General features: G+C 37.1%; 1 protein-coding gene across 8 annotated transcripts in view; it reads left to right on the forward strand.

Moving 5' to 3' along the window:
- DNAJC1 (DnaJ heat shock protein family (Hsp40) member C1) overlaps positions 1-26,380 on the forward strand; it is a 343,339-nt gene that overhangs the window by 305,746 nt on the left and 11,213 nt on the right. For all 8 annotated transcript variants that reach the window (XM_023735039.1, XM_004380540.2, XM_023735041.1 and 5 more), the window contains one exon: positions 20,415-20,463. In XM_023735039.1, the coding sequence (XP_023590807.1) occupies positions 20,415-20,463 (49 nt within the window). The remainder of the gene's footprint in view (positions 1-20,414; positions 20,464-26,380) is intronic.

Genomic DNA, 26,380 nt, shown 5'->3' on the forward strand with positions numbered 1-26,380 from the left:
AGCTCAGTGGTGAGGTCACTTCCGAGGTTCACCGTTCAGCTGGGGATTAGACAGCCCCATAAAACAAAATGGGATTAATGAGGCACAGCAGTCCAGGGACAAGGACTAGAAGGCAGAAGGGGACAGGAAAGCTGGTAATAGGGAACCCAAGGTTGAGTAAGGACAGTGTTGACATGTAGTGGGGTTGTTAACCATTGTCATAGGACAACATCTGTACTGTCTAATGAGAAACTATTTTGTTCTGTAAACCTTCATCTAAATTGAGAATAGCAGCACAACTGGAAGAACGTAACCAATGTCACTGAACTGTGTATGTAGAAATTTTTGAAATGGTGTATCTTTGGCTATGTATATTTTCACCAAAAAAAGGTCAAGAAGGGAGAGGGTTGACATGTCATGGGGTTGTTAACCAATGTCATAAAACAGTATGTGTACTGACTGTTTAATGAGAAACTATTTGTTCTGTAAACCTTCATCTAAAGTACAATTTTAAAAAAAAATGAGTATATTAGAGCCTGGATTGACCTAATAAACTTCTCAGACTTACCCAACAACAACAACAAAAAAGATAATGTTCTACATCCTAGTTTGGTGAATGGAATCTGAGGTCTTAAAAGTTTGTGAGCAGCCATCTAAGATACAACTATTGGTGTCAACTTGTCTGGAGCAAAAGAGAATGAAGGAAACCAAAGACTCAAAGAGGAAACTAGTCCACGGAACTAATAGCCCACACGAACCATGGCTTCATCTAGCCCAAGACCAGAAGAACTAGATGGTGCCCAGTTACCATTACTGACGGTTCTGACCAGGGACACAATAGAAGGTCCCAGATAGAATAGGATAAAATTGTAGAAAAAAATTCAAATTCCTAAAGAAAAGACCAGACCTACTAGACCGATAGAGACTAGAAGAACCCCTGAGACTATGGTCCTAAGATACCCTTTGCACTTGGAACTGAAGCCACTCCTGGAGGTCACCTTTCAGCCAGATAATAGATTAGCTTATAAAATAAACAATATCACCCATGAGTACTGTGCTTCTGCAACAAATCAACTATATGAGACCAAACAGTCAACATTTACCCTAAAGCAAAGATGAGAAGGTAAGGAGGGGCAGGGAAGCTAGATTAATGGAAACAGCACAAACAGAATGAAAATAATGAGCATGCTGACAATTGTGAAAAATGTAACCAGTGTTACAGAACAATTTGTATAAAAATTGTTAAATGAACCTAATTTTCTGTGTAAACTTTCACACAATAAAATATTATTAAAAAATATATATATATATATCCCTTCACACTGTTCAGATTATTTATTTCTTTGTTCTCTTTTCTCTCCCGTTAACTGTGATACCTTGAGGTCAGACATATAAGGACATGACTTCTTTGTCTTTTTTACCCATACTACCCATCACAGTGCCTGGTTCAAAGTAAGCACTTACTGTAATTGTTGAATGAATGAGTAAATGAAAAAAGATACCTTATCCTCCAAAATTTTCTCTTTTGTATTTTTAAATGTATTGACTGTTGAGTAAGTGTTCATATATTTATTTCAGAGATATTTATTGAACAACTACTATATACCAGGTGCTGAGGATACATCCATGAATAAGACACTATCTTTTCTTCTATAGGATAGTGAAGAATACCAACAAGGAAACAGATACACTGTGATAACTGCTTTAGAGCAGAAGCATAGAACATCAGTCTTGTATGGTCAGGGGAGTCTTCCATTTGTGTGTAAGCCTCTAGGCTTTCTGGAGGAAATGACATCTAAGCTAAAACTTAAAGAATAAACTGGAGTTCGATGGGGAGATGGGATTAGGGAGATAGGGAAAGGAAAGAGTACTTCAGGCTGAGGGAATGGCAAATAAAGGGACTAGAAGATGAAGAAAGCCTGATAAGTTTGGAGAACTCCAAGTGTTTCAGTTTGGGTAGAGTGCAGAGTTCTAGAGAGGAAACACCAAAGATGAGGATGGAAAAGTAAGCAAAGGCCAGATCTCAAGGGAATTGGAACTTCAGCCAAAAAACTTTTGGAAACCATTGAAAAAAGAGGCAGATGGGTAAATATATGCTAGATTGTTACAGTATCTCACTGGACTAACAATATTTGCAAAACTACAGTATCATGTTAGCCAAAGTATTTTCTCCAAGTAAATGGCTAATCTACATTAGTTACAGATAAAATCAGTCAGTTAATTGTAGACCCTCTTTCTGATGGTTCAGATGAATGCTATTATCTCTTGTGTTTTTCTATCCAGGCAGATAGAGAATCCAGAGAAAATTTTAAAGACATTGGAGAAATAATAAGAATGAACAGCACTGCTTTCTACCAGTTGGAAACATTTTTCAAGTGGTTTATTTAATGTTCAGGTAACAGAGTACACTTTGTATTTGAAAACTACAATAGTTCTTGGTTGTCATGAGTGCTAAATTGAAATAGAAAGTTGACCAAAAGAAAATACAAGTGGATGAAAACAATGAACTTCACAATTACATAATTTTTGTTACTACCATAATACTTCAAAACTAATCAAATCAGCCAGAATTTGAAAAATATGGCTTGAGGTTATTACTGGTAGTCAACATTTGTTTTCTGAATTATCTGAGGATGTCAAGAATATAAGCATACACTTTATATAGTTCAGAAAATTGGAAAATTAACTACCCACTCATCCTAGTTCTACTGTATGGAATGTGATTTTTGTTTTGCTAATTTAATTTTTCATACTTTTATCAGCATTTTCACCAGAAGGGACAAAACCTATTCTAGATTTTTTTTTATTCATTCCACCCTAACCTGTGTGTTCCAGATTAGATTGAAGGGTCTCTATTTCATGAGAATTTTAAAGAAAAAGTTAGGTATAACTATACTAAGAAGAGGGTATAACTCGTGTTTTCTGCTTAGAATCAGAACATGGTGAAACAGATATCCTCACAATTCTATACTTCATGTGACTGGTAATACACATGTAGGTACTGTGTTACCAAAAGCCTATCCAAGCGGGTAGCCCTCAATATTAGTTGCTCAGATACTGAAGAAGAGCAGCCTTATCTGTATGAGACTGCTCTTCCAAGATGAGGCTAGTAAAGAAGTCCTAAAGACAGCTTTTCACAAGCCTAAATTAAATCAGAGACCATGTCTTCTGCAATTGCACTTGACATAAAAGCAGGATGAGTAGCTGAAAAATTAAATGTGGATCATGTGAGAAAGTAACACCAAGCATTTCAACAATAAATTGTCATCTAGATCTAAAGGAGAAAAATAGATTTGGTAATGACCTGCTCACTGAATCATTCTCAGAGACACCCTGGGTGCTGAGCTTTATGTTAGACCATCACTTATTTGGGAACTCTTAACCTGCCTAGAGTCATAAACGATCAGCTGAGGATGCCAAACTTTCCTCCAAGCCAGAAATGTCTTGCTATCATCTGTCATGTATATACCTCCTCCTGAGATGAAAATTAATAAGAAAAATTCTAAAGAAAAAAGGATTACTTGAAGTTATCAATGTTATACAACCTTCTATGGTACCAGGAGACATCAGACTTGGCAAAGAGGCTGGAATATTAATGTAATAGTTGAACCACATAGAATTGGAAAGTTGACCAGATTTACTTTGCTTCTGTATAATAAACATAAATTTCAAGTTGCCTTTTAAGTGGGAGAAAAAGGTATGGCTCCAAGATACCTTTGTCACAGTAGTGACATCCCATCAGTTTCAATGTTTGACACTGAAGATCTGAAGGACTCAGATTATAGCAGCTGTTTGTTGTGTGTGGTGGATGGGCCAGATTGTGATATATATGCTATATTCAGAATTCTCTGTCAGTACAAGGAGTTTCTAACCAAATATTCTCAAACCAACTCAGTGACTGTATGCAGCCAGGAAGATTGTTCTTGATTATATCCAGGAGATCTTTTGGGTTATCACAACCTATGTTCTATGTCAATACTGAATAATTCTCTAAGGTGCTTCATCCCTACATGTCATTGGAATTTGTTTACTGGACAGGATTCTGAGATTAAGAATCAATTTGATTATAAGAAATATATTAATGCTTCACAGCCTTTCATATAAAAAAAGAAAGAAAAAAGACTTACAAAGGCCTATATTGTAACTTTGGGATGTCAGAGAGTTATACGTGCCTTTGGTTATGGGATTCTGGGGCTATGCCAACTGACCTCAAATAAAAAGTTTATCTGAATTCCTCATGTGACCATATATAACTTATGGATCCAGGCAGAAAGCTGAGAAAATTTGAATTCTAAGATATAGGCCATAAACTTTTCTTAGAATTTTACTTGCTTTGTTGTTTTTTGTTTGTTTTTGCTTGCTTTATTGTTGAGATAAAATGTAATACATTCTGTATCTTTATGTATCTTTGTATATCTTTCCTTTTTCTTATCTGGCTTTGTATATTTCTCTTTATACGAATTTCCTTACTGTTTCTCTGAAGTTATATAACTTCTTAGAACTACATCCAGAGGAATCTTAATAGTTCAAACTGACTTATATAAACCTGAAATTTGCTTTATCTCAGCAGGTTGACTGGTTATGTAGGAAGGCTAGTTTGCATTCAGTAGACTGTATTTGTAATATGTCTCTTATATTTGTTTTCTTTCTATTCCCACACACTTGTTGTTAGGTGCAGTAGAGTCAATTCCAACTCATAGCGACCCTGTGTATAACAGAACAAAACACTGCCCAGTCCTGCACCATCCTCACAATCCTCGTTGTGCTTGAGCCCATTGTTGCAGCGGCTGTGTCAGTCCATCTCGTTGAGGGTCTTCCTCTCTTTCGCAGACCCTCTACTTTACCAAGCATGATGTCCTTCCCTAGGGACAAGTCCAAAGTATATGAGACATAGTCACGCCATCTTGCTTCTAAGGAGCATTCTGGTTGTACTTCTTCCAAGACAGATTTGTTCATTCTTTTGGCAGTCCATGGTATATTCATATTCTTCGCCAGCACCACAATTCAAAGGCATCAATTCTTCTGTCTTCCTTATTCATTGTCCAGCTTTCACGTGCATATGATGCCATTGAAAACACCCTGGCTTGGATCAGGCACAGTTTAGCCTTCAAGGTGACATCTTTGCTTTTTAACACTTTAAAGAAGTCTTTTGCAGCAGATTTGCCTAGTGTAATACATTGTTTGATTTCTTGACTGCTGCTTCCATGGATGGTGATTGTGGATCCAAGTAAAATGAAATCCTTGACAACATCAGTCTTTTCTCCGTTTATCATGATGTTGCTTATTGGTCTAGTTGTGAGGATTTTTGTTTTCTTTATGTTGAGGTGTAATCCATACTGAAGGCTCTGGTCTTTTTTCTTCATCAGTATTTCAAGTCCTCTTCACTTTTGGCAAGCAAGGTGTGTCATTTGCATAACGCAGGTTATTAATGAATCTTCCTCCAATCCTGATGCTCTGTTCTTTATATAGTCCAGCTTCTCTGATTATTTGCTCAGCATACAGATTGAATAAGTATGGTGAAAGGGTACAACCCTGACGCACACCTTTCCTGACTTTAAACCATGCAGCGTCCCCTTGTTCTGTTTGAACAACTGCCTCTTGATCCATGTACAGGTTCCTCATGAGCACAATTAAGTGTTCTGGAATTCCCATTCTTCACAATGTTATCTATAATTTGTTATGATCTGCACAGTCAAATGCCTTTGCGTAGTCAGTAAAACACAAGTAAACATTTTTTTGGTATTCTCTGCTTTCAGCCAGGATCCATCTGACATCAGCAATGATATCCCTCATTCCACATCCTCTTCTGAATCTGGCTTGAATTTCTGGTAGTTCTCTGTTGATGTACTGCTGCAGATGCTTTTGAATGATCTTCAGAAAAATTTTACTTGCATGACAGATTAAAGATATTGTTCAATAATTTTCACGTTTGGTTGGATCACCTTCCTTGGGAATAGGCATAAATATGGATCTCTACCAGTTGGTTGGCCAGGTAGCTGTCTTCCAAATTTCTTGACATAGATGAGTGAGCACTTCCAGCACTGCATCCATTTGTTGAAACATCTCAATTGGTATTCCATCAATTCCTGGAGCCTTGTTTTTCGCCAGTGCCTTCAGTGCAGCTTGGACTTTTTCCTTCAGTATCACTGGTTCCTGATCATATGCTACTTCCTGAAATGGTCGAACGTCAGCCAATTCTTTTTGGTATAGTGACTGTGTATTCCTTCCATCTTCTTTTGATGCTTCCTGCACCATTTAATATTTTTCCCTGTAGAATCCTTCAGTATTGCAATTCAAGGCTTGAATTTTTTCTTCAGTTCTTTTAGCTTGAGAAATGCTCAGTATGTTCTTCCCTTTTGGTTTTCTATCTTCAGGTCTTTGCACATGTCATTATAATACTTTACTTTGTATTCTAGAGCCACTCTTTGAAATCTTCTGTTCAACTCTTTTATGTCATCATTTCTTCCTTTTGCTTTAGCTACTCGACCTTCAAGAGCAGGTTGCAGAGTCTCTTCTGACATCCATTTTGGTCTTTTCTTTCTTTCCTATCTTTTTAATGATCTCTTACTTTTTTCATGTATGGTGCCCTTGATGTCATTCCACAATTTGTCTGGTCTTCGCTCATTAGTGTTCAACACATCAAATCTGTTCTTGAGATAATCTCTAAATTAGGTGGGATACACACAAGGTCGTATTTTGGCTCTCGTGGACTTGTTCTAATTTTCTTCAGTTTCAACTTGAACTTGCATATGAGCAGTTGATGGTATGTTCTGCATTCGGCCCTTGGCCTTGTTCAGACTGACGATATTGAGCTTTTCCATCATCTCTTTCCACAGATGTAGTCGATTTGATTCCTGTGTATTCCATCTGTTGAGATCTATGTGTATAGTCCCGGTTTATGTTGGTGAAAAAAGGTATTTGCAATGAAGAAGTTATTGGTCTAGCAAAATTCTATTATGCGATCTCCGGCGTCGTTTTTATCACCAAGGCCATGTTTTCCAACTACCAATCCTTCTTTGTTTCCAACTACCAATCCTTGTTTGTTTCCAACTTTCACATTCCAATCACCAGTAATTATCAATGCATCCTGATTGCATGTTTGATCAATTTCAGACGGCAGAAGTTGATAAAAATCTTCAATTTCTTCATCTTTGGGCTTAGTGATTGGTGCATAAATTTGAATAACAGTCACGTTAACTGGTCTTCCTTGTAAGTGTATGGATATTATCCTGTCACTGACAGCGTTGTACTTCAGCACAGATCTTGAAATGTTCTTTTTAACAATGAACGCAATGTCATTCCTCTTCAAGTTGTCATTCGCAGCATAGTAGACCATACGAATTGTCCGGTTCAAAATGGCCAATACCAGTCTGTTTCCGCTCACTAATACTTGGGATATTGATGTTTATGCATTCCATTTTATTCTTCATGATTTCCAATTTTCCTAGATTCATACTTCATACATTCCATGTTCCAATTATTAATGGATGTTTGCAGCTGTTTCTTCTCATTTTGAGTCATGCCACATCAGCAAATGAAGGTCCCAAAAGCTTGACACCATCCACATCATCCCATACACTAGTTTAGGCTCTTATTACCAGTAGCCTGGACTATTGTAATGGCCTCTTAACAAGTGTTTCCATTTTAAAATTCTTCTTCTTCCAATCTGTTCTGAACATTTTGTCAAAATTAATCTTCCAAAAGCATAGCTTCCATTATATCACTTCCAACTCCAGACACTTTCAATGATTCTACATGGCCTATTTAATGAAACACAGACTTCTTTTTTTCAAGTTCATCCACAAATGGTTTCAACCATTTATTCATATAGTTCTTCTCTTGATAGTCCACACTTTAACCAAGCTACTTACTATCTATCCTCTCTGCCTTACAGTTTCCAACCCTATGCTTCTGCTCAAGCAGATCCCTTCATCTAGCATATGTACTGCCTCTCATCTTTACTCTTTTCAATCTTACTTATTCTTCAAATATAACTTCTTCTATGAAGCCCTTCTTGATTTCTTCAGCCAGATATTAAACTTTTTATTCCTTCAGTTATTCCATGACCCTTTCTGCCTTTCTGTAGAAATAGTTATTAATGTACATATCATATCTGCTTTACCAAAAAACAAGCTTCCTGTAGGCAGGAATTGTCTTATTAAATTTTTTTTACCATTCAGAAGCAGAGTCTTTAAATAAGCAAGATAGTTTGCTTAATGAAAAGTACAAAGAAGACAGACAGACATGGGTTCAATTTTTGACTTTTCTACTTAATAGTATGATGATGTTGAGTATATTTTATAAATTCATTTTGCCTCAGATTCTTTAATTTTTTAAAAAGGATAATAATTTATATTTCACAGAGCTATTACAAGAATTTTTAAATGATGTTATTATGTAAAGAACCTAACATAATGCTTGTGATAGTTATTTTTGCGTGTCAACTTGGCTAGGCTATAGTACCCAGTTATTTAATCAAACACTTATTTAGGTGTTGCTGTTATGATGTTTTTTAGCTGTGGCTAACATCTACAATCAGTTTATTTTAAGCAAAGGAGATTACCCTTGATAATGTGGGTGGATCTCATCCAATCACTTGATAGTCTTAAGAGAAAAAACTGAGGTTTCCTGGAGAAAAAAATGCTGCCTCAGCACTATAATATAAAATAAATGAATCAACAAACCAACAAACCAACCAAATTCAAATTCTGGAGTTGAAAATGACAATAACTGAAATTTAAAAATTCACTAGAGGTGCTCAGCGGTAGATTTGAACTGGTAGAGACTGAATTAGCAAACCTGAAGATATATCAGTAGAGATTATGCATATTTAAGAAGAGAGAAAAAAAAGAATGAAGAAAAATGAACAGAGCCTCAGAGAATGTGTAATGAGGGTACCAGAAGGAGAGGAGAGAAAGGAGTAGAAAAAATATTCAAAGAAATAATGGCTGAAATTTTCCCAATTTTATTGAAAAGCAGTAATCTACACATCCAGGAAGCTCCACAAAGTCCAACTAGGATAAATGCAAAGGTATCCATAAGCAGACACAGCATAGTAAAAATACTGAAAGTCAAAGAGAAAATCTTGAAAGCAGCAAGAGAAAAATGATTCATCACTTATAAGGGAACCCCAGTTAGATTACAGTTGACTTCTTAGCAGAAAAAATGGAAGTCAGAAGGTGACAAAATAACATATTCAAAGTACTCAAAAAATTGTTTTTGTTGTTGTTAAATAAGAATCCTATATCCAGCAAAACTGCCTTTCAAAATACAGGTGAAATAAAGACTTTTCCAGATAAACATAAACTGAGAGAATTTATTACTAGCAGACCTGACTTTCAGGAAATACTAAAGGAAATTCTTCAGGATGAAAGAAAGCAAGTGACCCCTGATGGTAATTTGAATCTACATGAAAGAACAAAAAGCAGCAGTAATGGTAGCTTTGTAATTATAAAAGACAATATAAATGCATATTTTTCTCCTTAACTCATTAAAAAAGCAGTTGTATAAAATTATAGGTACTGTATTAGTTACCTAATGCTGTTATAACAGAAATACCCCAAGCAGTTGGCTATTAAGAACAGAAATTTATTTTCTGACAGTTATCAAGGCCATGTCAATTCCCTCACTAAGCTTCTCTCCTAGTTTCTGGTGTCTGCTGGTAATTTTTAGTGTTCCTTTGTTTATAGACTATCCTTACATGTCATCTATCTTCTGCTTTTTGTGTGTCTGTGTATCTATTCTGGTCTTTTTATAATTCAGAAATGATAAGTTTAAGATCCACCCTACATTGATACGACTTCAGCTGATTGATTGATTGCATTACATTAAATTATATCATGGAAGATAATGTTCTCTACCTAAGCCAACTGATTTAATCCCATGTAAGTACTCCATAACAGCGCATGTAACTGTTGCATGACAGCAACCAAACTAGTGTCTGTCCAAACAACAAGGAACCATAGCCTAACCAAGTTGACACATAAAATTAACCATCACAGATATGTAATGTATTGTTAAGCCTATAACATACAGGAATGTAACATACCCACCCACTGCTGTCGAGTCGATTCTGGCTCATAGCAATCCTATATGACAGAGTAGAACTGCACCCATAGGATTTCCAAGGCTGTAAATAGTTACAGAAGCAGACTGCCACATCTTTCTCCCACGAAGCGTCTGGTGGGTTTGAACTGCTGACCTTTGAATTAGCAGCCAAGTGCTTTAACCACTGTGCCACCAGGGCTCGGGAATGTAATATATGTGTAATGTATTTGCCAATAACAGCACAAAGGATGTGGGTGGAAGCAAAGCTGTACTGGGCTAAAGAAATGATGTAGTTGGTAAAGTAATAGTTATAATAATATATCGTTGGGGACTAGTAGTCTACCGGAACCACAGCCTCATCTACCCTGAGACCAGAAGAACTAGATGGTGCCTGGCTATCACTACCAATCATTCCGATCAGGGCCACAATAGATGGATCCTTAGAGAATGGGAGAACAATTTGGAACAGAACTCAAATTCTTAAAAAGTCCAGACTTACTGGACTGAGTGAGACTAAAGGACTCCCCGAGACTGTTTCCCTTGAGATACACTTTAAACCTTAAACCAAAATTATCCTTTGAGGTCACCTTTTTGCTAAATAACAGATTGACTCATAAAATAAAGACTATATCTGTAATTAATGTGCTTCTTTAAAAAATTGGGAGCCCTGGTGGTACAGTGGTTAAGAGCTATGGCTGCTAACCAGAAAGTCTGCAGTTCGAATCCACCAGCCACTCCTTGGAGACCCTATGGGGCAGTTCTACTCTGCCCTATAGAGTCTCTATGAGTCAGAGTCAACTTGACGGCACCAGGTTTGGTTTGGTTTTTGGTTTTAAAAATATGTATCTGTAAGGGACCAAATGGTCAAAAATTACTCTAAAGCAAAGATGAGAAGGTAAGAAGAAACTAGAGTACTGGTACAACCAGAATGGAATAAATGAGAATGTTGACACATTGTGAAAAATGTAACCAATATCACAGAATAATTTGTGTAGAAATTGTTAAACAGGAACCTAATTTGCTGTGTAAACTTTCACCTTAAGCACAATAAAATATTATTTTTAAAAATGTATTGTTGATTTTGTAACATTAGTAGATGTAGTATGTACAGCAATAATGTTCCAAAAGAGTGAAATAGAATAAACTTATAAAAGGGTAACATTTCTGTATGCCAATGGAATTAAGCTAGTATAAATCTAAAGCTTGTTTTGATAAGTTAAGATGTATATGTTAAACCCTAGAGCAACCACTAAAAAAAAAAACTCAAAAAGTATACTGAGAAAATTATTAAAATGCTACACTGGCAAATATTTGCTCTATGAAAAAGAGAGCAGGAAAGGAAGAAGAGATGAACAAAGAATATATGAGACATATAGAGAACAAAAAAGTAAAATGGCAGACATAAATCCAACTATATTCTGTCTACGGGAGACAGAGTTCAATTTCAAAGATACAAATAAATTGAACTTAAAAGGGTGGAAAAAGATATGCAAACAGCAACCATAAGCTGGAATGGCTATACTAATATCAGACAAAACTTCACAGCAAGAAAAGCTACTAGAGATAAAGAGGGACATATTATAACAATAAAACATCAATCCATCATGAAGATAAAATAATCATAAACCTATGTGCACCTAATAATAGAGCATCAAAATACATGAAGCAATACCTGACAGAAATGAAAGGAGAAATAGGCATTTTGAAAATAACAGTTGAAGACTTCAATACCCTACTTTAAATAATGGATAGGACAACCACACAGAAAATCAACAAGGAAATGGAATACTTGAACAACATTATAAACCAACTAGACGTGACCGATATCAACAACAGAATATACATTCTTCTCAGGTGCACGTGGAACATATTTAGGTTAGATCATATGCTGGGCCATCAATACATGTAAAAGGATAGAAGTAATGCAAAATATATTTTCTAAATACAATGGAATGAAATTAGAAAACAATACCAGGAAAATTTTTGAGAAACTCACAAATAGGTAGAAATTAAACAACACAGTTCTGAAGAACCACTGTGTCAAAGAAGAAATCAAAAGGAAAATCAGAAAATACTTAGAAATGAATGAAATTAAAATACGACATAGAAAAACTTGTGAGATGCATCTAAAGCAGTGCTTAGAGGGAAATTTATAGCTCTAAGTGACTATATTAAGAAGAAAGCTCTCAAGTCAATAACCTAAGCTTCCATTTTCTTCTGGAAAAACAAGAGCAAACAAAACGTAAAGCAAGCAGAAGGAAGGACAGAAAATAGAGCAGAAATTAATGAACTAGAGAATAGAAAAGCAGTAAAGAAAATTAATGAAACCAAAAGCAGAATCTTTGAATAGATCAACAAAATTGACAAGCATTTAGTTAAATTTACCAAGAAAAACAGAGAGAAGACTCAAATTACTACAAAGCGTTGTTGAAAGAAATTAAGGTGGGGCAAAATAAGTGAAAAAAATTTCATTTGTTTTGGATCAGAAGACTTAACATTATTAAGATGGCAGTATTCAGAATCCCAGCTGACTTTTTTGTAGAAATTGACAGGTTGATACTAAAATTCATGTGGAGTTACAAGGGACCCCCCAATAGCCAAAACAATCCTGAAAAAGAAGAAAACTAGGTGGAATCACTTCCCAATTTCAAAGCATACTACAAAGTAATGGTAGTCAAGTACAAGGATCAACATAAAGATCAATGGAAAAGAATTGAGAGTTCAGTAATAAACCCAACATCTATGATACTGATTTTTGACAAAGGTGCCAAGACCATTCACTGGGGAAACAACAGACTTTTAAACAAATGTTGCTGGAACAACTGGATAGCCACATGGGAAAGAATGAAGTTGGATCCTTGCCTAACACCATACAAAAAATTTAACGCAAAGTGGATCAGAGATCTAAATATGAGAGCTAAAACTATAAAACTCTTAGAAAAAAATAGGAGTAAATCTTTATGACCTCGGGTTTGGAAGTGGATATGCCACCAAAAGCATGAGCAACAAAAGAAAAAATAAGTTGGACCTCATCAAGATTAAACATTTTGTGCTTCAAAGGAAAGCGTAAAGTCATCTCACAGAATGGGAGGTAATATTTGCAGATCATGTATCTGATAAGGAACTTGTATCCAGAATATATAAAGAACTCTTACAACTCAACAAAAAAAAAAAAAAAAAACCCAATTAGAAAATGGGAAAATAATCTGAATAGACATTTCTCCAGGGAAGATATACAAATGGCCAATAAGCATATGAAAATATGCTCCACATCATTAGTCATCACAGCAGTGCAATTCAGAACCACAATGAGATAACACTAGGATGAGGTCAGATAATAGCAAGTATTAGCAAGGATGTGGAGAAATCAGAACCCTTATATACACTGCTGGTGGGAATGTAAAATGGTGCAGCTACTTTGGAAAACAGCCTGGCAATTCCCAAAACACCAAACCCATTGCCGTTGAGTCAATTCCAACTCATAGCAACCCTACAAGACAGAGTCAAACTACCGCATAGGGTTTTCAGGCTGTAATCTTTGTGGAAGCAGACTGCCACATCTTTCTCCCACAGAGCAGCTGGTGGGTTCAAACCACCAACCTTTTGGTTAGCAGCAGAGCGTTTAATCACTGTACCACCAGGGCTCCTAGAGTTACCATATGACCCAACAATTCTTCTCCTAGGTATATACCCAAGAGAAGTGAAAACATATGTCCAAATAAAAACTTGTACACAAAAAGGACAAATATTGTTTGATTCCACCTGTATAAAATATCTAGAATAGATAAATTCATAGAGATAGAAAATAGATCAGAGGTTATCAGGGGCTGGAAAGACAGGAGAATGGGGATTTATTGCTCAGTGAATACAGAATTTCTTTTTGGGGTGATGCAACATTTTGGAAATAGTGGTAATAGTTATACACATTATGGATGTAATTAATGTAATGTCACTGATCTGTCACTTTAAAATGATTAAAATGGCAATTTATGTTATATATATTTTATCACAGTTTTTAAAAATTTAAAGAAAAACTTGTACACTAATGTTCATAGCAACATTATTCATAATAGTCAAAAGGTAGAAACAACCCTAATATCCATCAGTGCACAAATGGATAAACAAAATGTGGTATATCCATACAATGGAATATTATTCAGCCATAAAAAGGAAGGAAGTACTGATACATGTTACAACTTGGATGAACCTTGAAAACATTGTGCTAAATAAAAGAAGCCAGTCACAAAAGTCCTCATATCATATGATTCCATTCCCTGTTGGTGCAGTGGTTAAGAGCTCAGCTGTAACCAAAATGCTAGCAGCTCAAATCCACCAGCTGCTCCTTGGAAACCCTACTGTGTCCTGTTGGGTCACTGTGAGTCAGAATTGACTCTACAGCAATTGGTTTATTCATATGAAAGTCTAGAATGAGGAAATCTGGGGAGACAGAAGGTAGATTAGTTGTTGCTTAGAACTGGGTGTAGGGTATAAGGATTTTTTTTTTTTTTTTTTTTTTGAGGTAATGAAATGTTCTAAAATTGGTGGTGGTAGTTGCGCAGATCTGTGACTATACCTAAAAATTACTGAATTGTATATCTTAAATGGCTGAATTGTATGGTATGTGAATAATATCAGAGTTTTGGGTACTACTCTGGAATAATGTACAAAATATTTTGTTAAATAAAAAAATGCAGAAAAAAATAATTTTTCTGCATCTTGATTGTGGTGGTGGTGGTTATATGAATGTGTAATTGTGTTAAAAATTCATAGAACTATCCACCAAAAGAGAAAGGGGGTATTTTTTATAGTATGATAATGTAAAAAATAAATTTTTAAAAAATACAATAGAAATTGAGAGAGAAAGGGAAATCTTCAGGGAGAAATTCACCCTTGAGAGCACCTTGAAGAATGGTTTGGCTCTGGACAGACAGATATTTAAGGAAAGGTTTGATGAAAAAAGGAAAGGAATTTCAGACAATGTTAATGCTGGGCAAAAGTACAGGGTAGGGAATTTCTGACTAGAAAGGGGTACATTTGCTACTTAGTTTTGCTGAACTGAAGGATGCATACAGGCATACCTCAGAGATATTGCAGGTTCAGTTCCAGAACCCTGCAATAAAGTGAATATCACAATAAAGCCAAGTCACATGAATTTTTTGGTTTCCCAGTGCATATAAAGTTATGTTTACAGTATACTGTAGTCTACTAAGTGTGCAATTATTTCTATAAAAAAATGTACATACCTTAATTGAAAATTACTTTATTGCTAAAAAATGCTAACCATCTGAGCCTTCAGCGAGTCATAATCTTTTTGCTTGTGGAGGATCTTGCCTCGATATTGATCCCTGCTGACTTATTAGGGTGGTGGTTGCTGAAGGTTGGGGTGGCTGTGGCAACTTCTTAAAATAAGACAACAATGAAGTTTGCCACATCAATTTGCTGTTCCTTTCATGAAGGATTTCGCTGGAGCATGGGATGCTGTTTGATAGCATTTTACCCACAGCAGAACATTTTTCAAAATTGGAGTCAATCCTCTCAAACCCTGGTGTTGCTTTATCAACTAAGTTATGTAATATTCTAAATGGTTTGTTGTCATTACAACAATGTTCACAGCGTCTTCACTAGGAGTAGATTCCACCTCAAGAAACCACTTTCTTTGCTTATCCGTAAGAAGCTACTCCTCATCCATTAAAGTTTTATCATGAGATTGCAGCAGTTCCGTCACATCTTCAGACTCCACTTCTACCTCTAGTTCTCTTGCTCTTTCCACCATATCTGCAATTACTGCATCCACTGAAGTCTTGAGCCCCTCAAAAGTCATCCATGAGAGTTGGAATCACCTTCTTCCAAACTCCTGTTAATGTTGATATTTTGACCTCCTCCCACAAATCACGAATGTTTTCAATTTACTTCACCCAGATCCATCAGAGGAATCACTATATCTATGGCAGCTATAGTCTTACAAAACGTATTTCTTAAATAATAAGAGTTGAAAGTTGAAATTACTCCTTAATCCATGGACTGCAGAATGGATGTTGTGCTAGCAAGCATGAAAACAACATTAATGTCCTTGTACATCTCCATCAGAGCTCTTGGGTGACCAGGTACATTGTCAATGAGCAGCAATACTTTGAATCTTTTTTTCTGAGCAGTAGGTCTCAACAGTGGGCTTAAAATATTCAGTAAACCATGTTGTAAACAGATGTGCTGTCATCCAGGCTTTGTTGTTCCATTTGTACAGCACAGGCAGAGTAGATTTAGCATAATTCTTAAGGGCCTTAAGAGTATCAGAAGGGTAAATGAGCATTGGCTTCAACTTCACCAGCTACATTAGCCCCTAGTAAGAGAGTTAGCCTATCCTTTGAAGCTTTGAAGCCAGATATTGACTTCTCTCTAGCTATGAAAGTCCTAGATGACATCTTCTTCCAATATAAGGCTGTTTTGTCTCCTTTGAAAATCTGTTGTTTAGCGTAGCCACCTTCATCAGTTATCTTAGCTAGATCTTCTGGATGGCTTGTGCAGCTAGTTTCTATACCAGTACTTGCTGCGTCACTTCGCACTTTTAGGTTATTGAGATGGCTTCTTTCCTTAAACCTCGGGAACCAACCTCTGCTAGCTTCAGACTTTTCTTCTGCAGCTTCCTCACCTCTCTCAACCTTCATAGAACTGAATTAGGCTCTGGATTAGGCTTTGACTTAAGGGAATGTTGTGGCTGGTTTGATCTTCTGTTCAGAGCACTAAAACTTTCTCCATATCAGCAATAAGGATGTTTTGCTTTCTTGTCATTCTTGTGTTCACTGGAGTAGCACTTTTAATTTCCTTTAAGAACTTTTCCTTTGCATTCCCAACTTGGCTAACTGTTTGGCACAAGAGGCCTAGTTTTCGGCCTATCAGCTTTTGACAAGCCTTCCTCACTAAGCTTAATAATCTCTGGCTTTTGATTTAAAGTGAAAAACGTGTGACTCTTCCTTTCACCTGAACACTTAGACGCCATTGTTGGGTTATTAATCGGCCTAATTTCAGTATTACTGTGTCTCAGGGAACAGGGAGGCCCAAGGCGAGGGAGAGAGATAGGGGAATTGCTGGTCGGTGGAGCACTCAGAACACACACATTTATCAGTTAATGTTTATATGGGTGCAGTTTGTGGCGCCCCAAATCAATTACAATAGTAACATCAAAGATCACTGATCACAGATCACCATAACAGATATAATATGAGAAAGTTTTAAATATTGTGAGAATTACCAAATGTGACACAGACATGGAGTACATTCTATTGGAAAAAATGGCGCTGATAGACTTTCTCAATGCAAGGTTGCCACAACCCTTCAATTTGTAAAAAATGCATTATCTGCGAAGTGCAATTAAACAAGACATGCCTGTACAGAAAAGAAAGTAGAGGCCGATTGTGGATTTCCTTACCTGACAGGTTAAGAACTGAACACGTTAATATATAGTCGATAAAAAGCCATCAAAGGTATTTGATCAGAGCTCTGCCTTGGGGATGTTATTCTATAATAACTAGTAATGGGTAAATTGGAGACCAGTTTGAAGGCTGTTATATTAGTTCAACCAGGTGAGAATGAAGGAATTAGGTGGTGGAGGTCTGAGCAAGGAGGGAGCAGATAGTAATGATTTTGTGATATTGTGAAGAACTTGGCAGCTGGTTGGAAAGAGAAAGAAAAGTCCAACAGTTGACTCTTAGGTTTTGAGCCTAAGTGACTGGGATAGTAGTACTGTTAAGAGAAGGAAAAACAAGGAGAAAAGGAAAGAAAACCAGAGAAGTTGTTTTGGGAGGAAAGTTGGTGAGTGTAGTTTGGGGTTTGCTTAGTTTGAGAAGCTGGAAACTCCTTTAGTTAGAGGAGCTCTAAATGAGAGATAAAGTGGCTGGTAGAGAGGAAAGCCATGTAGTGTAGCAAAAAGAGTGCTGGACCGAGCCATCAGGAAGCCAGGCCTGGCTCTCCCAATAACTAGCTTAACTTCTCTTGGCCAATTTCTTCATCTGTAAAATAAGAGATTCGGATTAGAAAGGCGGTGTATTATAGTGATTGAGAGCAAAGATTTAGAGCCAGACTTGCCTGGGTTCTGCTACTGACTATCCTTTTAACCTTGGGCATGTTATTATTCTCTCTGGGCCTCAGTTTTTATAAAATGGGGATAATAATTACATACTTATCTAATGTGGCTGCTGTGAGGAATATGTATATACACACATGTAAATCTTCGTATAAATCTTGTTTAGAACAGTGTCTGGTAGACAGTAAGCTTATTATTATATAGATGAAATCCCTTTCAGGCCTGTTGATTGGCTGTTACATGGTCAATTTCTGTGACACTGGCATTCCATGGCAGAGGTCACAGCCAGGGACATAAGTTAATTGTTTAGTTTCTAAAGTATTGTTGAATAGATAAGATACCAAAGGAGAAAATAAAGAGAATGACAAGGATCAAATGTTGAGGAACAATTATATTAGGAAGCAAGCAGCAGGAGCATATAGGAAGGGCCAACAAAACAACATTCAGAAAAAGAGAAGGAAAACCAGGAGATACACTCATGAAAGCCAAGTGTAATAGAAAAGACAAGATCAAGGGATGATAGTCTTTTACAACAGAGACCACTTGAGCTAAGTATGAAGGTTTATGGGAAGTATCTGATAGATAGATAAAAGTTAAACATAAAAGCAAAGGAAATTAATTGATGGGACATGGTTCTGTGCGCATTCAAATAGCATATTAGCCTCGAGGGAGGAAGAGAATGTCTTTCTTTGAATTGGGATAAAAGAAGGGATTGACATGTGGTGATGCAATCAAATTTTGAATTGGGAAATGTGGAAATTAAGGAAGCTCGTGTTGGATGACTTCAAATTTTTATATAAAATAGGAAGCAAGATCATCTGTAAAGAGAGAGGAAGGTAGAGAACAGAATTGAAGAGTGTTCCTAAAGAGCTTTAAATGTTTTCTCTAATCCAGTCCTTTGTATGAATGAAAACAAATTATCTGTTTCAATAATAATATTTGCTGAGCTTTTACTGTCTGACAGGTATCATGCTAAAAGCTTATTTCAAACTTAAAACATCCCTAAGAGGCAAGTGGTAGTAGTAGTATTACCCACATATTACAGAGAAAGGATAAAAAATGACTTAGTTATCCAGCAAACGGGAGGTGGAACCAAGATTGAAAACCAGATCTGACTAACTCCAAGCTCTTAACTCATGCTTTCTGACATTTCATTTTGAAATTTTATTAAATCACTGAAATGTTGCTTCAGGAATATATTTGAATTAATGGGATAAAATATAAAGTATAGAAAAACAGCCCTATATACAGTGAAATTTAATTTTAACGAAGTTAACATTTTAAATAAATGGAGAAAGGGTAGATTGTTTGATAAATACATTGGCGCAATTAACTATCCATTTGAAAAAAAATTATTTTTGACCCCAGATTTTAAAATATACATAATAGAAACCAGAACAGTGATTTTCTGTCTTGGGGCACGGCTTGACTAGAAGCACAAGGGAACTTTCTGAAATAACGGCAATATTCTATAATTTATTGGAATGTTGGTTACATGGGTCTATTTATTTGTTAAAACTCATAAAATTGTTCATCTGAAGTGTGTATATTCTACCATATATAAATATTATCTTAATAAAAAGGGGGGAAATCTATATGTAGATCTCTAAGACCTCGTTAAATTAAAAAAAAAGCAAGCTATGACTGAACATAAAATACAGTACTATTTACATTAAAAAAAAGAAATAATTACCACCAAACAGAATTATTTACTTCTGTGGATCCATATGTATGTAAATACACCATGGTCCTTTGGTCCTGCTGCCCCACTCCTTTGTGTCTGTCTTATATGCTCTTAGGTTTCTTTCTAGGACGTAAAGAAAAAAAGACATAACATCATTAGCATAAATGTCATTTCCCCCACTGATTATGATATTCACAAGTGAAGAATGGTATTCACTTTCTGTGAATTCTAACAACAACCAAAAATGACCAGTTTGCGTAGTGATTTTGAAACTAGTATGTTTTAAGAGGCAGCCTAGTATAACGGAACTCTTATTGAACTAGAAGTACTTAGGAGATCTGAGGTTTATTCTGAATCTGCCACTGATCAGATGACTAATTTGGAGCAAGTCATTCAATTTCTGTGGGCCTCAGTTTCCTTGTTGGCTAAATAAACAGACTGATGACTGAGGGTCCTTTCGGGCCTAAGATTCAAGAACCCTGTTAATTCACATGAATCTTAAATGAAGGAGGTCACTCAACCCACCATAGATATGTGGAAAGATCATCTGAAAGAGTCTGAATTTAAAATTTGAGTTTAAGCTCAGTAACTTAACTTTTTTTTTTTTTGCTTTTATCTTTGAAACAGGTGACAACTAAAGCTAAGCAACTGAAGGACTCAGTCACCTGCTCCCCAGGTGAGTTAGCACCCACTTTATTGCATGAATCTAAAGTGGTTTCTTAAAAATAAATACCAATGGTGTAGTCATTTTTCCCAGTGAATTGAACTGGTAATATCGCTGAAGGGGTTGAATTACAGGCAACAACTAAGCCAGTCCAGCCTGTACATGCAGGAGGTGCCAGGAAGACGTATCTGATGAGTTCAAAGAACTATAAAAAAACCTTGCTATCCTGTTCCCTCCAGAAATAACTGGACTTTTGTTGGACTCTTCATACTCTTAGCTGGCAATCAGGAAGTAAGGAAATGCCTCCCAAACCTTCCAACCTAACTCAAATGCAAGTCCCAGGGAGCATAATACAGATGAACAAGCCAGGGATCAGCAAACCCTGAGATCTCAAAAAAGCCATCTGTAGAAAGGATTCTACTTGGAGTTCTCCAGCTGTAGGAAGTAGAACATTCCCAGATTCCTTTTCTACTAATAAAGTTATTTGTCTGGGCATGGAGGCAGAGATAGGCAATGAGATGTTATGAGAAAGAAAGAAGCCTATCTCCAAGACATCCTTCAAAAATGCATTTTTGAAAAGGTTTAGAGTAATGAAGAGACATTAATCTTATTAACGCATTGGTGGGAATGGTAAATAGTGTGAAGAGAATAGAAAATATGTAGTTGAACATGTAAGAAAATCTTCGAGGTAACACTTGTGACTTTGCCCTTTACTGTGAAATTGGGCATCACAGTGTAGTGGAAGCAGCATCAAGCAAAGAGCAGACCCCACAGTGTTGCTGGCTTATTTACAGATGATGAGAAGAAAGCAAAACTGGTCTGATATTTGGCCTCAACCAAATCGTCTACAGGTCTCTCCAGTACTGCTAGGTCTTTGTCACAAATATGTTCATTGAATTCTGTTTTCTTTTCTTTTCTTCTTTTTTTAATAGCCCTTAAAGACCCAAAGAATTTTGAAATAAAAATGTTTCTTTTGATTTTCTTCACTATATAATTAATTTTTTTTTCTGAGATTGTAGATGCCTATCAAAGACTTTCTAATAGAAAATTCTGAGAACTAAAGCTTAGCTAACACACAAGGTGAAAATGGCCTTCCAATACAGATGAGGAAAGCAGTCAAATTCAAGAATTTGGTCCTTTCTTATGAGAGTCACAGTAGTGAGCATGGAAAGAAGTGTTCATTAGTAGAAATTCAAGAAAATACAGATTTTATTTAAAAAGGAAGAAAATAAAATCACATGTGACCCATCTACTGTTACTGTTATATTTGTTTTGTTTTGTTTTAATGAAGAGAAGTTTATTTCCTCATAGTCAAAGTAGGCTAAAAGTCCAAATTCAGGGCGTCAGCTCCAGGGGAAGGCTTTTTCTCTCTGTCGGCCTTCTCCCCTTTGGTGTTCCCCTGGACTAGGAGCTTCTCTGCGCAGGGACCCCAGTCCAAAGGACGCGCTCTGCTCCCAGCACTGCTTTCTTGATGGTATGAGGTTCCCTAATGTTACTGTTTTGAGAGATGTATTTCTTCAGATTTTTTGATGCAATGATATATAGTGTTTTTATAAAATGAGGCCATACCACAATACCGTTTTGTAATTTTTTTACTCCATATTTTCACATATCTGTATCATCATTCTAATGGCTGTATGTTGCTGTTGCTGTTGTGTGCAGTCCAGTCAATTCTGACTCATAGTGACCCTATAGGACAGAATAGAACTGCCCCCTAGGGTTTCCTGTGCTGTAATCTTTATGGAAAAAGACCGCCACATCTTTTCTTCCGTTGAACAGCTGATGGCTTCAAACCACCGACCTTTGAGTTAGCAGACAAGCACTTAACCACTGTGCCACCAGGGCTCCTTCTAGTATTCTTTAATATAGATGCCCCTTAGTTTATTTGCAACAATGAAGTCGAACATGCCAGTGATTGTGAAGATAATGCAGGACCGGACATTTCGTTCTGTTGTATACTAGGTCACCATGAGTCAGAGTCGACTCAATAGGAGTTATCTCTCTATCTCTGTCTTAGTTTATTTAACAAGTCCCTATCGCTGGACATTTTGGTTGTTTCAGTTTTTTTTGTTATGAAACATTGGTCTCCACAGTGGGGTGCACAAGATAATACTTTGGAATATAGGAAGACTACATTAGGACTTCTACTGATTTATATTTGTATCTTAATGAGAAAGGAATTAAGCTTTCTAATATTTAATAAACAGATTTGTGGCAGCACCCTCACCGTGTCCATATATCTCAGGGCAACGTGTTATGTGTGGCACCAGAGGCTTCCTGAGGGCAAAGCAGGAGTTCCACCGGCTGACAGGTTGGCAGTGGCCTGTCACTCATTCTTTCACTTTCAACATATTCCAGCAAAATGCCCAGTTGAGTGGATTTACTGATAATCTTGGAATCACAATGACACTGTATAATAAGATGGAGAGTGACCATGAGAATATTTTGTATTACACAGAGGCTTCCTGGTATTTTCACAGAATACTTACAAGAGTTGTTGAACTAAAAATCAATGTCACATTTTTCTCCCAACCCAAAAAACTTCTAAACTTGTTAGCAGATTTTAAAGTAAAATGTGTTTCTTCAAAATAAAGATGACTAGGTGGGGCCAAGATGGCGGACTAGTCAGACGCTTCTGGTAGACCTTCTTACAACAAAGACCCAAAAACACAAGTAAATCAATTATATATGGCAGTCTTGGAGCCCTGAACATAAAAGACAGAGTTGAGGAACCAGACTGAGTGCAAGGGGGAGGGAAAGACAGTTTGGAAGCAGCGAGGAGTTGTCATTCCTAACCCAGTGAGAGCCTGAGCCCTTCAGGCCTGAGCAGCTCGGGGATGAGCAGTGAGGCAGGCAAGCAGCCGTGCTCGGGAGGCGTGTTTTCCACACCGGGAGAGACCCAGCATCAGGGAGTCTACTTGGCTGCCCAGAACCAGTGAGAAGCAGCCCTCGACCGGCAAAAGACAAGTAATTGCATCCAGACTACTACGCTGATCAAAAAACCCCTCTCAGAGAAAAACCTCTCTCCCATTTACCTCCCTGCTCCCTGCTATGCACTGGGTCCCGGACCGGCTTCAGCTACTGCTGAGTCCCCTGGCCAGAAGTAGGATCCGTCACATGCCCAGAGCCATTTACCTGGCCTTGGAGAGTGAACAAATTAACAAACAGGAAAAAATAAACTGCTGGCTCCCCTAAGCCAGAAACCCAGCGTAGGCACAGCTCCTTTGCCTCGGCACAGGCATAAGGGATCCATGGACTTTGAGATCCTTTCCCCCTGCATAGACTTGTGTGGGCCCATTTCAACAGTGTAGGCCCTCATTACCGCAGTACAACAGGGTATATACCAGAAGACAAACTTCAACTGTTTCAGCTGTGAAGTGGAAAGTTTGTGACATTTGCACTGCTCTGCCCATTAAGCAGCATCTTCACATACCCACATCAGGGGCCTGAGGACTGGTGGCTCCACCCACGCCACCTAGCCACCGGTGAGAGGGGCCCGTGAATAAGAGGTGCCCCCCAGTCCTTAAAGCCAACATCAGTAGGTGCTCATAGTCCGGGTGTAGAACACACCTACCTGTGCGCTCTAGGGAAGAGGGACACGCCTTCCTCATGGACAGTTGGGGGTGGCCGTCAGCCCCTGCCTTGCTCAGAGTGTGTCCCCCTGCTGCAGCCAGGTGCCTGTGCCTACACCAATCACCTATGCCTGTCTAGGACCGTAAGTGTCAGCCTACACCACACACTTGGTGGCTATCTACCTGGGCACCTGAGCTGAATCCATACAGGAGGAGTGGGCGGACTCCTGAGCTCACATACCTAGTAAAAAATCTAAACATCTTGTGACAGGACATTAGCCCTTCAAAGATAGCAAAAATCAAACTACCTCCTACGAGCAGCCTGTTTGGGCATATCAAAACAAAACAAGAAGCTAGGACACAGTAAGCAAACATTAAATAAATAAATATTATAACTTATTGATGGCTTGGAGACAGCAGTCAATATCAAATCACGTAAAGAGGCAATCCATGATGGCTTCAGTAAGCTCCCAAATAAAGAATCTAGAAATTTTCCAGAGGAGGAAAATTCCTTGGAGTTACCGAAGGCAGAATACGAAAGATTAATATACAGAACTCTTCAAGAAATTAGGAAGGAAATGAAGCAAAACACAGAACACACAATAGAGAAAATTAAAAAGATTAGAGAAGACCATAATGACAAATTTAACAGGCTGCAAGAATCCATAGAGAGACAACAATCAGAAATCCAGAAGATTAACAATAAAATTTCAGAATTAGACAACTCAGCAGAAAGACATAGGAGCAGAATTGAGGCAATGGAAGTCAGAATTAGTGAGATTGAAGATAAAGCACTTGACACGAACTTATTTGAGGAAAAATCAGATAAAAGTATTTAAAAAAATGAAGAAACCCTAAGAAATATGTGGGACTCTATCAAGAGGAATAACCTACCAGCGATTGGAGTACCAGAATGCGGGGGTAGGGGGGAATAACAGAAAATACAGAGAGAATCCTTGAAGATTTGTGGGCAGAAAACTTCCCTGATATTGTGAAAGATGACAAGATACCTATCCAAGATGCTTATCAAACCCCACATAAGGTAGATCCCAAAAGAAAGTCACCAAGACATATTATAATCAAACTTGCCAAAACAAAACATAAAGAGAGAATTTTAAGAGTGGCTAGGGATAAACAAAACGTCATCTACAAAGGAAAGTCAAGAATAGGCTCAGACTACTCAGCAGAAACCATGTAGGCAAGAAGGCAAATGTGATGACATATATAAAGCCTTGAAGGAAAAAAACTGCCAGCCAAGAATTATATATCCAGCAAAACTGTCTCTCAAATATTATGGCAAAATTAGGGCCTTTCCAGATAAACAGAAGTTTAGGGAATTTGCAAAAACCAAACCAAAATTACAAGAAATACTAAAGGGAGTCCTCCTGTTAGAAAATCAGTAACTTCAGATAACAACCCAAGACTCGAACACAGGACACAGCAACCAGATATCAACCCAGACAGGGAAGTTACAAAAGTAAATCAAAGCTAAAACACTGAAAATAGGGAAACAGATGTCAATATGTAAGAGATGACAACATTAAAACTAAAAAGATGGATTTAAAAAACGTAGACATAGATTTTTCATATGAAGAGGAAGTCAAGGCGATATAAGGAAATAAAAGACTGGTATAAACTTAGGAAAATGGGGGTAAATATTAAGGTAACCACAAAGGAAACTAACAATCCTATAAGTCAAAATAAAAAACTAGAAAAATATAAAGACTCAGCAAACACAAAATCAACATCAGTGAAAAAGATGAAAAGAAAATACATAAAGAAAAATGACACAGCACAGAAAATTAGGAACAAAGAAACTGTGAACAACAGACAAAAAATGACATCAAAATGACAGCACTGAACTTATACCTACCAATAATTATGCTGAATGTAAATGGACTAAATGCACCAATAAAGAGACAGAGAGTGGCAGATTGGATAAAAAAAAACACGATCCGTCTATATGCTGCTTACAAGAGAAACACCTTAGACTCAAGGACACAAACTAAAACTCAAAGGATGGAAAAAAATATATCAAGCAAACAACACTCAAAGAAGAGCAGGAGTGGCAATATTAATCTCTGACAAAATAGACGTTAAGGTAAAATCCACCACAAAGGATAAGGAAGGATACTATATAATGATTAAAGGGTCAGTACACCACCAGGAGGACATAACTATAATAAATATTCACACACCCAACGACAGGGCTCCAAAATACATAAAGTCTAACAGTACTGAAAAGAGAAATAGACCACTCCACAATAGTAGTAGGAGAGTTCAACATACCATTTCCGCGGAAGGACAGAACATCCAGAAGGAAGCTCAGCAAACACACGGAAGAGCTAAATGCTACA

This window comes from Trichechus manatus, unplaced genomic scaffold (assembly GCF_000243295.1).
Source record: "Trichechus manatus latirostris isolate Lorelei unplaced genomic scaffold, TriManLat1.0 scaffold00075, whole genome shotgun sequence".
NCBI lineage: Eukaryota > Metazoa > Chordata > Mammalia > Sirenia > Trichechidae > Trichechus > Trichechus manatus.